Raw genomic sequence first — 14802 nt, forward strand, 5'->3', positions numbered from 1 at the left:
GGAAGGAAGATTTTAAGCTTGGCAGGAAACAGAAGGTATGTTTTAAACTGTGCTTTTTAAGCTCCCTTATTAGTGGCAGAAAAACTTTTCTTTTAGCAATTACCATGGAAGAATAGTCATTGTCAAAACGCACAGTTGTCTCATTAAACTTAACAGGAGCTTTAGCCCAAGCAGATTTAAGAACCATCTCTTTATCAAAGATGATAGAAATCTAACTATAACTGATCTAGGATAGTTTTGTTAGAGTTGGTATTAGCTATAGATCTATGTGCTCTTTCGATACCAAAAGAGAATGCTTCTGGTAAATCTAAAGTTTTAGGGAGCCATGTTGTTAAAAAGAAGTAATATTGTTACCTTCAATATTTTCTGGCAGTCCAAAAATCCTAATGTTATTGCCTAGATCTATTTTCCAGGTCATCCAGCTTTGTTTGTAAATGTGTATTTTGTTTCAGCAGAAACGCAATGTTGATTTCCTCTTCTTGTATTTTATTTTCCATGTCATTCACAGCTTCTTCTATGCCTGTCATCTGGATCTTCTGTTGTTGCAGGTCCATATGTAACTAGTCTATTTGTTTTGTAGTTTTTTCTATGAAAGTGTCTATTTTAGTATCCATTTTATCCATCTTAGCAGTAAGTTGCTGGACTATAATTATCAGAGACTGAAGTTCTTTCTTGATGCTGGAGTCTTGAGAATTTGTCTTACTGGAACTCATTTCAGACTGATAAACTGACAGGAAAATTTCCAAAGTAATTTCTGACAGGAATATTATTAAGATTTCCTTTCTTTTTTAGATATAGTTCAAGAACTATATAAAACAAACATATTTAGAAAGAAAATTACTTCAAGAATTAATTTTTTAAGTAATTAATTCCTGTCAATGTAATGAAATTGGTGGAGCTGAAGAAATCTGCTGCTATCCTGTGTTCATCCTTGGCCACGCCCCGAATGAAGGGGAATTTGAGGCAAACCTACACTGCTTACATTAATTGCAAATGTATGTCCCCTTAACTCTTCTGCACTCTTCACCTCTTTCTTGGTGTGTCGTCTGGTGGTGGACATACCACATTCCAGAGGAAGGTATGGGATGTCATCTTACTGTCATTTATGACAAAAGAATAATACTGAAAGGAAAATGCTTACTAAGATAATAGCATCAGTGAAGTTTGAGTGAGTACATTGTGTTAACAGGGTCTATATTAGATGCACGAAAAGACTTTAGCGCGAACGCTCACATGAGCGAAAATGCCGGGAATTGAAACCGTGACTGTGGGGTTGTGTTACAGTGAGGAGTGGGATATTTGCCCTTTCCTCACAGTAGTGCGACCTTGGAGTTGGAATATATATTTAGTGGGGGGCACAGCCCCCCACAAGAGCAGTTTGGATTAACGACATTTTCGCGGTAAAGTCTTTTCCATTTTATAATATAGACCCGTGTTAACACTGATATGAAGGATCAACTCTAATGATGGGTTAGTAAACAAGACTGATGTATATAGGATGGAGCAGTGGGAAACTGGATAGTTGATTTCAGCATTAAGTTGTAATTTGGTAAGAGATTAGGCATCAGATTGCTCGATAGCTGACACAGTGTTTAGAAAGGGAAAAAAATCATGATTGTAATGTCATGTGTTATGAAGAAATGTAATAGTGTAGGGAATGTGATTCTAGTTTAATCAGATGATAAAAGTACTTGTACATGGTAATATGGAGGTATTAGACAATTTAATAAGATTTTTTTTAAACTTACAGTGTATAGTAAAATAAGAATATGTTAAATAGTTCATAGAACAAGCAAAGGCTAAGATGAAAGTTGTGAATGTGGAAGGGATGAGTAATTATTATAAGAGAAGGGTGAATGTAAATAAGTAAGCAAAATGCATCTACCGCCATGAAGAGAGTAGGTTTACATGTGAACAATCTAAAGAATGGTAGAGATTTAATGCTGTTATGGTTTTCGTTTTTATAATGTTTTCTTTCAGTTTTAATTTTTTTTCTTTTACTTTGTTTTTGCTGTCTGCTAATCGTCAGCCACCTCCCAAGCAATCAGCTTATTTTTCTTCTCCATCACAGGAGGGAAGAATCGGGTAGAAGGAGCCATCAAGGGTAGTTTCAGTTTTCTAATAAAGTCCTGCCAGTTTTTCCTTCCCAGTGACAGCCTGTGTGTGAGGTATGTAATTAGGTGTCAGCGGTACATGTTCCCTAACTTTCAAAAGAGGAGTACGTCAGCAGGAGGATTCTGACAATTCCCAAGAGGGCACCACATGATGATTCCTACGATGTTCTTCATGTTTCACTGTTGCAGTCATTACATTTGGGTAATCTGCTGGCAGGTTGCCATCAGTCGGTCTGAATAACAAAGTCTTGGGTCCTGCGTCAGTTGCTGTCTCCTCTTCCATGACGTCAGGTCATTAGGGGTATAAAACATGCAGCCGACGCCATTTTAATCTGTCTTTCTTGCCGTGCGGTACCTGAAGCAGAAGCAGTTCGCAAGTGCCAGTAGGTCGACTCGAGTTTCAGAACCGAAGTCTTCAATCTAAAGCTAAGTACCCCATTGGGGAAACTTTTTCTTGCTCCTTACCGATGTCAGTAAAAGTTAATAATTGCATTACTTGTGGGAAGCAAATACCTCATAAGGATTTTCATTTGTACTGTATTCCTTGCCTAGACCCTGATCACAACATGCCTTGCTATCGGTTTTGTGCTAAATTTAACCAATGCACTATTAAGCGGTGGTATATTTTTGCTTCCAAATATTTTGGTTCAAGATTTAACTACCCTGAAATGTCGTTGGTTAGCAATCTGACTACCGAAGTACACAAAAAATGCAAGGAAAAAGACAGAGACAGATCGTCGAGGTCCAAAACCGACGACGAAGCTTCTAAGCCAGTTGCCAGTTCGCCGGTACTCAGGCGCTTTCGCAGCCCCTGATACCCGCTAATTTTGAGTCGCAGACCTCTACCGAGACCTATTCGGAGTCCAGTATGTCGCGTGATTCGCAAAGTATTGAACCCCCGGATGTCTCTCCCTTGGATGGGTCCGGAGCAGCTGAGCAGGCACCGGCTTCTGAGGGTGTTTTCAGGCCTCAACATTTTTACATTAAACCGACGCCGTCAACAAAAACAAGGTAAAAAATTATTTCTCTGTCCAAAAAACTGACACATGAGCCACATGCTCAGGCCACTATGCCTAAAAAACAAATTATCAAAATGGCTGAGGATTTGATTACCTTGATCAGGGGTTCCCAATCCCCCTTACTAAGAGGCCTAGGCAAGGCACTGATCATGAATCTTCAGATCAGGTTTCCATTTCTTCTGATCAGGAATTTTCTGTTCCACCCTATGAGGATTCTGATGCAAAGGAATCCATCCCATCTGCATCACTTCCTGAGGATTACTCTTTTAGAGAGACCTTGCATACTTTAAGGGAACATTTTCATTGGGAGAGTCATGACTTCTCTCAATCAAAAAAGAGGCTTAGGGATTTCCTTCTTCTTCCTCAGCATTGGCCTTTGGCAATACCTCCTGCATTAGACATTGTTGATGTGTTCTCTGAATCAAGCATGGCTCCTGATTCCCTGCCTCAGGCTCCTAGTAAGCCAGACAGATATTACAGGGTTCCTGACTCTCTCAAATTTCTTTTCAAAAATCCTGCTGCTGACCCTGAGACTATTTCTCAGGGTCCCAAGGGAGTAAAGGCTTCTACAGCCAAAAATCCTACACCTTCTGATAGAGATTCCAGGGCGCTGGATAGATGGGGTAAGAAGGTTTATACGTCTGCATCCTTGGCAATCAGGGCTTTAAACTGCCAGTTTCATATGCTTAAATATCAACAGCGTGTTATGTGATTACTGAAACAGAAAATGATGTTGATTTCTGACTGTGTGGAAAATAAAAAGTTACAGGATTTATTGCATTCAGCAGAATAAGTGGAAAGCATACTTTGCAATGTGGTTTTGATTCCTTGGAGGCCTCTTGCAGGGCCTCCTTAACTGGATCTGTGATAAGAAGGCATGCCTGGCTCAAGGAGCAAAATCTGCCTGATCATGTTAAAGCTAAATTTTTTAATGCCCCTTTACAGCATGATAGTCTGTTTGGTAGTAAGGCAGAAGAGGTTTTAAAGAAAATGGAAGACAAAGCTAAATCTATGCAGACTGTAAAAGATTCCTTTCAAGTACAACCACCCAGGTTCAGTAGGCACTGAACCTACTAAGAATTGGTCCTTTCCTGTATCTGACAGAGCCACTCAGGGCAAACCCAGGCGCTCTAAAGGCTCCAGATATCAATCACAGGGATCTTACAGGTCAAAGCAATGGGGTGCCTCCACTTCCAGATCTGGAGGTAACAAAGCACAACTCTACAGTAAGCAGTCTCAATGACTTTCCTCTACCATCTCCAAGCACTTATCTTTTGGCAGCCCCCTTGGGGGGAAAACTAGCACTTCATGCTCAAAATTGGCAATTAATTACCCAGGACAATTCCAAATGGATGGCCAGATCTGCCACAAAACCAGTGGGTAGAGGCCCAGAAACAAGTTATATCCTTCATGGATATGGGGGCTATTCAACCGGTACCAGAAAGGGAAAAAGTACAAGGATTTTATTCAAGACTTGTCCTGGTATCCAGAAAAGACAAATCATGGCATCCAGTACTGGACTTATCAATTCTCAACACGTTCCTGGACATTCCAAAATTCAGAATGCTGACTTTACAACAGCTGCTGCCTATGCAAGAATGCCTTGTTGGTAACTCTAGACTTGGTATACCTGCATATCCCAATAAGGGAATCTTGCAGAAGATACCTCCACTTCAAAGCAGGCTTTTTGCATTACCAATTCTCTGCACTGCCCTTTGGCTTATCTACTGTGCCCAGGGTCTTTACAAAGTGCCTGGCACCAGTGATTGCATTTTGCAGACAAAGAAACATTGAAATTTATCCTTATCTGGACGATTCTCATATTCAGGCAGAGAACAAGGACACTCTTCTTCAACATCTGGCATTTGTAAAAAAAGGCTTCTAGCATGCCTAGGGTATACCATAAACGAAAAGAAATCACAACTGGTACCCTCTCAGATAATTACATTCCTGGGTGCAAGCTTGAATACAACTGCCCAGATGGCTTACCTCACGCCAGACAAACAAATGCAATTGACATCATACTTCAAACAAATGGCAACCAAGACCCAGTTATCTGCAAGACAAATTCTGCAGGCTTTGGGGTTCATGGCATCCTGCATTCTACTGATTCCATATGCGAGACTGCATATGAGGAAACGTCAATGGTACCTAAAAAGCTTATGGAGTCAACATTATCACAGCCTGGAAACAATGATTCCTCTCATTCCCTGCCTGCAACAGGAGTTTCTATGGTGGGCAGAGACATGCCACCAAAACAAGGGACTGTCATTTACTCTACCCCATGCCACCCAAACCCTAACTACAGACACATCAGACTATGCTTGGGGGGGGGTCCACCTGGCAGGGAGATGCATTCAGGGCAAATGGAGCCCAAACCAAATGTATCTACATATCAACCAGAAAGAAATGCTAGCTGTTCAGAATGTGCTGACAGCCTTCAAGGACTTCCTTCATCCAGGACAACTACTGATAAAGATGGACACCACCACAGTTATGTGGTACATAAACAAGCAGGGTGGTACCCATTCCTACCCTCTTTGCAGACTAGCCAATGGCCTTGTGGAACACAGCCTTGACTTACCATATACATCTTTAAGCTCAATTCCTGCCAGGAAAGCAAAACACTCTGGCAGATGACCTAAGCAGAAATCTTATGGACCCGCACAAATGGAAACTGGATCCACAAATCTTCAGCATGTTAACACAGGAATGGGGAAGCCCAGACATAGATCTGTTTGCCTCTCCCCAAAATTATCAGTTGGACAAAATCTGCACAAGAACTCATCACAAAAAAGCATGGGAAGTGGATGCTCTATTCTTCAACTGGAAAAACCTGTCAGTCTATGCCTTTCCCCCTCTGCCTGTACTCTCCAAGGTCTTACTAAAAGTCAGACAGGAAAAAACAAAAATGATTCTACTTGCTCCAGACTGGCCTCGCCAACACTGGTACCCGCTTCTAAGGAATATGTCGCACCTTCGTCTGTGGTACTTGCCTTAGACAACCTCATCTACTGTCTCAGCAGAACTATCAAATTCTGCACACTCAGCTCCAAACTCTGAATCTTGCAGCATGGCTAATCAACTAATTTCACCAATCACATCTCTCAGTAAACCTGTGATGGATGTCATTCTGGAGGCTAGAAGGCCTAGTACTAGAAAGTCTTATGCTGATAAATGGAAGAGATTCTGTGCTTGGAACCAAGCACAAGGAATAAATACAGCAATGCCCAATATTCCTCAGATTTTGCAGTATTTAACTGAGATGCTTTACAAGGGCCTATCTTTTTCTTCTGTAAAAATCAGTGCCTCTGCCATCTTGACTCATTACAACACAGAGCCTCCTCTCTTTTCTCATCCCCTGCTAAAGCAGTACCTCAGAGGGACCAAAAATTTAAGACCTCCCAGGAGAGCACCTACTCCTGCATGGGACCTCAATTTTGTGCTGGAGAAACTCACCCTACCTCCTTTTGAACCAGCTGCTACTGCAGACATAAAATTTCTATCTTGGAAGATGGCCTTTTTTTTAGCAGCCACTTCAGCTAGAAGGATTTCAGAACTACAGGCTCTCATGGCAGTGGAGCCTTTCAGTATCTTTTACCAGGACAGGGTGTCCCTCAGGACCAATCCTTCTTTTATGCGTAAGGTGGTATCCAGTGTGGCTCTTAACCAGACCATTCACCTGCCAACCTTTTTCCCAAATCTGCAGAACAAGGGGGAGCGGATCCTGCATTCATTGGATGTACACAGACAACTAAGATTCTACTTAAACAGGACAAAATCTCTAAGAAAGTCTGAGCAACTACTGGTGGCATTTGCTGCAGGAACAGAGGGAAAGGCTGTTTCAAAGCAGACTATTTCAAAATGTATTTGTTTCTGCTACATGCACCATGGTAAACCTGTCCCCAAGGGGATCAGATCCCATTCCACCATGGCTGCATTTACTTTTGCAGCCTTTCTCAGAGGGGTTCCTACCAGAGACATTCTAGAAGCTGCTACTTGGATTTCAGTTCATACATTCACAAAACATTACCATTTACCTCTCTTTTCTAAATCCAGGGCAGGCTTTGCCACTGCTGTCCTGCAGGGCCTTATAGCTGCTGCTAATGCTGTTTAATTCCATCCTCCCATCCATACCTTTGGGAGTCTACCCAAATGTAATGACTGCAACAGTGAAACACGAAGAACATACTACAGTTGTGTACACTTACCATAAATGTAGATGTTCGAGTGTATTCACTGTTGCAGTCCGGGTTACCCACCCGTCAGCCCCCTTTCTTCTCTATTATTATACGTCTTCTTTCCTTCACTATGTTCAAAAGCCTTTGTGGTGTATTTGCTTTTAGTTGGAGGTAAATTTTTTGTGTTCTAAAATACTTGTGTGTGTTTTTGTGTGTGTGTGTGTGTGTGTGTGTATATATATATATATATATATATATATATATATATATATACACACACATATATTTGCTCCCCATTTGGGGGGCACCTGACATCTGGGGCAAGATAAACTGATACAAATGGTGTTGCCTGCATGTTTTATACCCCTGACGTCATGGAAGAGGAGACAGCAACCGACGCAGGACCCAAGGCTTTGTTATTCAGGCCGACAGAGGGCAACCTGCCAGCAGATTACCCAAATGTAATGACTGCAACAGTGAATACATTCGAACATCTACATTTATGGTAAGTGTACAGAACTGTCCTTTTCTTCTTATCATGAGGGATTTCCAACCCATTCTGTAACCTCATAAAGGTCATGTAAGGCCTTCATTAAAGAAATTTTCCATTCCAGATCTCCAGGAGTCAAACCTAGCTCCACCTTGGGATCCAAACTTTGTGTACGAGTGTTTAACAAGACCTCCTTTTAAACCAGCATGTTCAGTTGAGTGCAAGTTCTTATAGAAAACTGCCACAACAAGACAGCATGGATATGCAATTTCCAAATGTCTATGTGGCCATATTGATAAATTTGGGCATCCTAAGGTAATGTAGCAATTGCCTCATGTTCTCAGATAGCTTGTTAGTCATTAAAGAAAATAAAGCAGTATGCAAGAGATGCAAATACACAACTTCCTTGGAGGCAAAAATCCTGCATACTATGAGGTCGTCACGAATAAACACACTACATCCCCCATGCATGCCATTCGCCACATACACAGATTCTTACACACTGAGGCATTTAAAAGAAACCTTTCCAAATTTCAAAGGCCTCCAGAGCCACCTAATGGTAACACTGCTCCTCAGCAATCACTAAAGCACACATTAAAGTCAACACCAAACACCTCACATAAGCCTATACCTAATGGTCCCCAAAGTGCAAATATCATAAGGCAAGCATACACTTCACTTAATACTTTTGTCACTGAGAACTTCATTGTGCGACACACAGATTCCCCACTCGCCAGGTTAGACAAGGATAAGATAATGATTAGTTGCCTATCTGGAGCCAGGATCCACAATGTCATGCACGCACTCAAGTTACTGCCCCCCGGGTACCAATATGATTCTATCATAGTCCATGTAGTTGTAAATGACCTGAAACATACCTCACTGGATTATATGAAAAGATACATAATGGATCTCAGAATATGTTTCACAGATAGGTACAAACCTTTCATTGATCAGCATTCTACCTTCACTGAGGATAATGTCACAGTATGAACATAAACACAGTATGAACATAAAATGATTGATTTTAATAATTGGCTTAGTTTCTGGTGGCATGCCAAAGGGATCCAATATCTGTCAGCATGGAAGAACATCATCAAAAGACCACGTTGCTTTGCCAGGGATGGGTTGCACCTGTTTCCCCCTCCCCCAGGCTTTCCGATATTGGCTAAAGTTTTATCCACCCTCCGCAAATGCCTTTTTTAGACCATGCCAAAATGACAAAACTACCGACATAGTGAAAACATTTACAAGCAACCTTAAGTTGTTATTGCTCAGTGCTTGGAGCCTAGACAAAAAAACTTCAAGTCCTCCACTCTGGAGAATGTAGACATCTGTGCTGTGACCAAGACTTGTTTTAAACCCATAGAAAGTACTCTGGAAGTGCAAGGCTACAGTGCCTTCTACATATTTAGACCCATCAATAGGACAGACTGGGTCTGAAGGTGGAGGTGCCTCACTCTACATCGACAACAAATATACCTCCAGGTTGGTTGAACTGGATGATACCATGGAGTTCATCCATGTACACATCACCATACGTAAGGTCCCTCACCATATCATGGCTAGTTACAGGTCACCATCTATGCCCTTAGAGTATCACAGCTGTTACCTAACCTACTAGAGGTGCTTACCGTCCAACCAAACACCCTAATCATGGGTGACTTTGACTACCCCTCAATAGACTGGGAAATGTACACTACCTCAAACTCATAGGCACAATGCTTTCCTGGACTTTAACACAAACATCCTGGAACAGATAGTGCATGCTCCAACCAGATGATCAAACATACATGATCTGGTACTTGCCAACATGGAAGGGGGATTGTATCCCCCCTTCCCCCATTTCACTTCCTCACTAGTGAGGTCATATCACAGAGTTGTCTAATGTGAAGTAAAAAATCAACCCAGAAAATACAGCTAAACCAGGAACAGTTAGGAACTATTCACAAACTAGATCCTATTAAGTGACTGTCAGTATTCAAAGCTACACCTAACCTTGAGACCACAACTGCCTATGCAGTTATTCACAGAGTCACTATACAATCATGTGAATGGCTATATAGGTCACCATCAGCTATGTCCGAAATCTTAGGGGGTAACACAACACTGTGCTGAACTGGTGCATGAATGGTGCCATCTACACCGATCAGGGTACTTAGCAAATCTACTGGCTGATGAATTCAGCTCAGACTTCACCCCCCCACTCCCATCCAGTTCCACCAGGTGAAATCCTCTCCAGCATACTTCCCCAGCTATCAGCAGGGACCAGGCACTGACAGCACTCACTAAAGGCAAGAGCACTGCCTCCATGGGTCTAGAAAGCATCCCTGGTTGCTTTCTGAGCAGTCTAAAACATAACCTATCAGGGCCACTTGTGACTTCAACCACAGACTTGAAACCGGTTACTTTCCAAGTGAATGGAAAATCACAAGAGTCATTCTCTTCTACATGGAAAGATCATCAACTGACCCAGGGAACTACAGACCCATAAGTTTAACAAGCCTAATGTGCAAAGACATGGAATGAATTGTCATGGAAGTGATGAACAAGGACATTGGCAACCTACAGTTTCTGGACCCATTCAAATTTGGCTTTAAGAGATGGTCATGCCTACTTAATGTAGTAGACTTCTTTGAGAGGGTCATCAAGACAATGGACTAGGGTAAAAACAGTGCATACTGTGTATCTTAATCTGGCTAAGGCATTTAATACAATACCTTGCTTTAGGCATTGTTGACAAGCTCTCGGAGCTAGGTGAAGACCCTTACATAGCTCGCTGGATTGTTGACTGACTCACAGACAGGACCTAAGAAGTCAGAATCAGTGAGAGCACCTCCACCAAGAGACTGGTCACCAGTGGAGTACACCTCCACCAAGAGACTGGTCACCAGTGGAGTACACCAGGGCCCACTCCTGTTTGGCACCTACTTCTTGGAAGTCAGGGCTAGTGATAAAGGCCTCTGGCTCACCAAGCTTGCAAATGACTGTATGTTGGGAGCTGTTATACATTCTCCCCCAAGACACAGACATCTTGCAAGTGGGTTTAATACAGACAAATGATGAGTGCCAAAGCCATGGCTTAAATTCAAGGGATGAACCCTGTCTTACACTGATCGCTTAAAGGATCTGTCTCTGTATTATTGTCCTACAAAGTGCTGAGAGGGGATCTTTCCCTGACTTACAGGACTTCCTCAGACCTAGCCCTGAAGGATCTATTCCACATACACAAAACAAACAGGACCAGAAACACTAGATCCCAGGGATCTGAACTTCGCTTTTAACATTAACAAAATGGGCTGGAGAGAAGAAGATGTGTCCCAAAGGATCCACTATGAAATAGACTCCCCATCCATTTAAAACTGAGTTCATTCCTGACCCAGTTCAAATGAGACCTAGACAATTGGATGGGAAGTCGGAAATTTACCCTTGGTCTGCCTCCCACATCCATTATTGACGTGACAAAGGCTGTCAGTAAGAAAAGTATTATCCTAACTAACAGTCCTCCCTTACAAATCCTTAGTTACTTGCCTACTAACATGTCCCCCTGCCAACTTCATCACCTTCATATATTTGGGACCCAAAAGGTCTGGGGTACGTGGCTAGGCTTGTAAGGGCCCTAGTGGTTGTTAGCCTAGTAACAATGTATGACCTATTACTTTGACCAGAAGAGAATGAAATTCACCCTTTGTCTTCGCAATACACAGACAAAAGTTTTTCATCAGAACCTGGTATCCTTTAGAACCAAACCACCCTTTATGCCCAAAGTAGCCACTCAAAATAATGTGAATCACTCCATTCATCTTCCAGTACTCTTTCCTAAGTAAGTTAACAAAGGAGAGCACTTGTTCCATTGTTTGGATGTACTTAGGCAGTTAAGCCTTTTGTATGATCCAAATAGAATCTTATGGGAAAGATGAACAACTTTGTCAGTTTTTCAGCAGCCACACTTGAGTAAAAGATTACCAAGATTCCATTGGCAAAATGGATTTCAGATTTCACTTTTTTGTTCCACATTGCAGCAGACAAACTGCTGACCATTCCACCAAAGGCTCATTCGGTTGGGGCTCAAGCTACTCCCATGGCATTTCTGTGCATCTTCCTGTTGAGATAGTAGCAGTGGCAACTTGGTCTTCACTGCATACCTTTGCTAAGCGTTACAGCCTTGATTCTGTTTCTAGGACAAAAGTATCATTTGGGCAACCACTAACAGGTTTGCTGGGCTAAGCCACCCATGTTATCTGGGGACTCTGTCCTGATGTTCCACCGGCAGGACAGAACCTGAGAAATACATCAGTGTTCCTGGAAGTACATAATTTGATTTCTCTGGTCTTTGGATACTGGAACAATCCACGTACAATTCCCTTTGAAACTGTCACGTTGTGAGAGGTCTTAAAGTTGATTTATATTTAAAATGTCTTCTCTTTCCTTACTTATGGATATAGATAAATGTGCTAAATGTTGGTATTTTCGATCTGAAGGAGTCCACAGCAGCAGTGGTTAAAGGCAGGGAAGATCTCATGTTTGTGAGAGTTCATTGTCATCCGTAAAGGGTACCAAAGGCAACAGTCCTGAAGTCCCAGTGTCTGGACAGAGACTGGAGAAATCTAACATTACATTAAGTATGTAACTTAGGGTTTCTTCTTAACTTTGTGGTTTTCAGTTTTCCTGAAACTGTTATGGTTTGTGAGACACATTTCTTTGAAGCATAGTTTGGAAAAAATATTTTGTCAGAAATCTTGCAGTATTCATCAGGCACTTCCAGTGTCAAGGGTTGGAATTAGTACTGTATAAGACACACTGGTGAAAAAAATGGGAGTGCAACATTCCTGAAATTCCCTTAGAAGCACCAGTAACGTTTTAATGTAATGTGTGTAGCTTGCCATTGGTTTCTTTTGTGATGTAAATTCCCTAACCAACTGCATGACAGTAATATTTTAAAAAGCATTTTTATGCAGATGTTGAAATTTCACCTTGAAGAAAACACTGTATATATTTATTTAAACCAGATTTTCAGTGTTTTTTGTTGACACATGTTCCTCCTTTTCCCTAGATGGTGAAGCTACAAGAAATTTTTAAGACATTTTACCTTGGTAAGCACAGTGGCAGAAAACTACAGTGGCAGTCAACACTGGGACACTGTGTGTTAAAAGCTGAATTTAAAGAGGCAAGTGACTGAATGTATATACCAGTAATGTTTATATTGAGTGGAATATTCTGCTGTATTGAAATTCATGGCTAGAATTTTTTGAAGAGGTGGTATCTTATTAGCAAGAAAAACATACATTTTTTTTAGTCTCTGTGCTGTGTGTGCTGCAAACAGTTTACATGTATCCCAGCATCCATTTCTTTCTAAGCAAATGTCATTGCAGTTGATTTCACCCTTGTGAAAACGAAGGGTAGTACAACAGATCAAGTGCAAAGACCTTTGTCCTTAATTGAGTTTTACTTTATAACAAGATTAACATTTAGGACTTTGATCTTTAGGTTTACATTTATTTGTTTATTTTAAAAATCTGAAAGCAGATGTGTATATTTGATAATATGTTTACTTTTACAGAACCAATTGAAGTTTCCATTGCACTTCAGATCTTGTGAGCAGCTATTTTTATAGATTTATAGCCAGGATAGCAATGAAACCTTTGCAAAAATGACTTAAATCACTAATAAATACTAACTGAATAATATTATATTAAAAGACTTTAACGTACAGTAATATGGCTGAAGTGCTGGGGGTGCATTAGCAAAACAGGAACTTTACACATACCTCTCAACCTCAAAGCTTTAAAAATTATAGCACTAGCTTTTAAAAATCAGAAAGAGGAGCACTTTATTTTGTCACTTGTACACTACTCCATATGTAGTTAGTGGCAGTGAATGGTTGTATATGCTTAGTGTATAAATTTAATAACGTATGTACTCATAAATCGGTCTAACTTTATCAGGAGCATTGTGCGTGTAGGAGGAGCAAGGCTAAACTTGAAGACCAAAATCAAAATTATGCCCAAATCATAGCAGCTGAGAGGTATGACTGTAGAAGATACTAAAACATGTATGTGATTATTAATGCTAAGAAGTTTAATTTCCTTCATATGAGCTAAATGTTTTATAAAGACCACCAAGGCTTTTACCTTTAAATAGTGAATGAAATGTCGTAATTATGCTAAAAAAGGTTAAATTATATCCTGGTTTAGTGCTACTCTTGCGCAAATCCCAACCTTAACAATGCTTAGAAGGGTGCTTAATTGTTAAGCACCCTCTACATGCTGTTACTGTTGTAAATCTGGCATGTAAAGCAGACAGCGCCAACCAGTAAACAGCAACAGGACATGAAACTGCTTCATTCGTGATTTGCATTAGTTTAGTAGTGAGTCAGGAAATTTTTTTTGTTTGTTTATTTTGATTTTAGTAAGATGAACTATTCTTCCATTTTCTGTGCTGGGCTTGTGTAGCTTTTACTTGTGCAGTGTTTCCAAGTATTATATAAGTGCTAGGTATATGATTTCTGATAGTACAAGATGAAGATTTCTCCTTGGCTGCTCTTCTTATCCGTCTATGGTCCTTTTATGTTTAGTGATCTATACAGTGTTACATCAGCAAACACTCTAGAGCATTACAATTGATACTTGGAGCCCTGTACTATAGGTCGTCTGTTAGTATTTCCACTTATGCAGACAATAATATGGCTGTTTTTGTCTCCCCATGATCAGTATAATACCTTAGCATCACACACTGGGCTAGAATAGTGTGTGTAGCCTATGCAAACCATCCCCCCACATTCTTTCTAGTGCTTGCACATTTCCAATCACAGTCCTGATATTCCCACTGATATATTTCCCATGTTCAATGACTAAGAAATGTGAGCAGTCATAGTGCTTGTTTAGCCTCAGTATCTATCACAAGCCAAGACTCCACACTGTTGCATCTTTATTTCTTTAAGGGACAATCCCAGAGTCTAAAATTCTGACCTAAAGAAACTTGTTCTGATACCTCCCAGT

General features: G+C 40.9%; 1 protein-coding gene across 1 annotated transcript in view; it reads left to right on the forward strand.

The window, feature by feature from the left end:
* Window positions 1–14802, forward strand: part of CUL4B (cullin 4B) — a 3236793-nt gene that overhangs the window by 2491294 nt on the left and 730697 nt on the right. The window contains exon 16 of the mRNA XM_044057336.1: window positions 12858–12971. Coding sequence (XP_043913271.1) covers window positions 12858–12971 — 114 coding nt within the window. The remainder of the gene's footprint in view (window positions 1–12857; window positions 12972–14802) is intronic.

Source organism: Protopterus annectens, chromosome 15.part0, assembly GCF_019279795.1.
Source record: "Protopterus annectens isolate FY-2018-M chromosome 15.part0, PAN1.0, whole genome shotgun sequence".
NCBI classification, from domain to species: Eukaryota; Metazoa; Chordata; order Ceratodontiformes; family Protopteridae; genus Protopterus; species Protopterus annectens.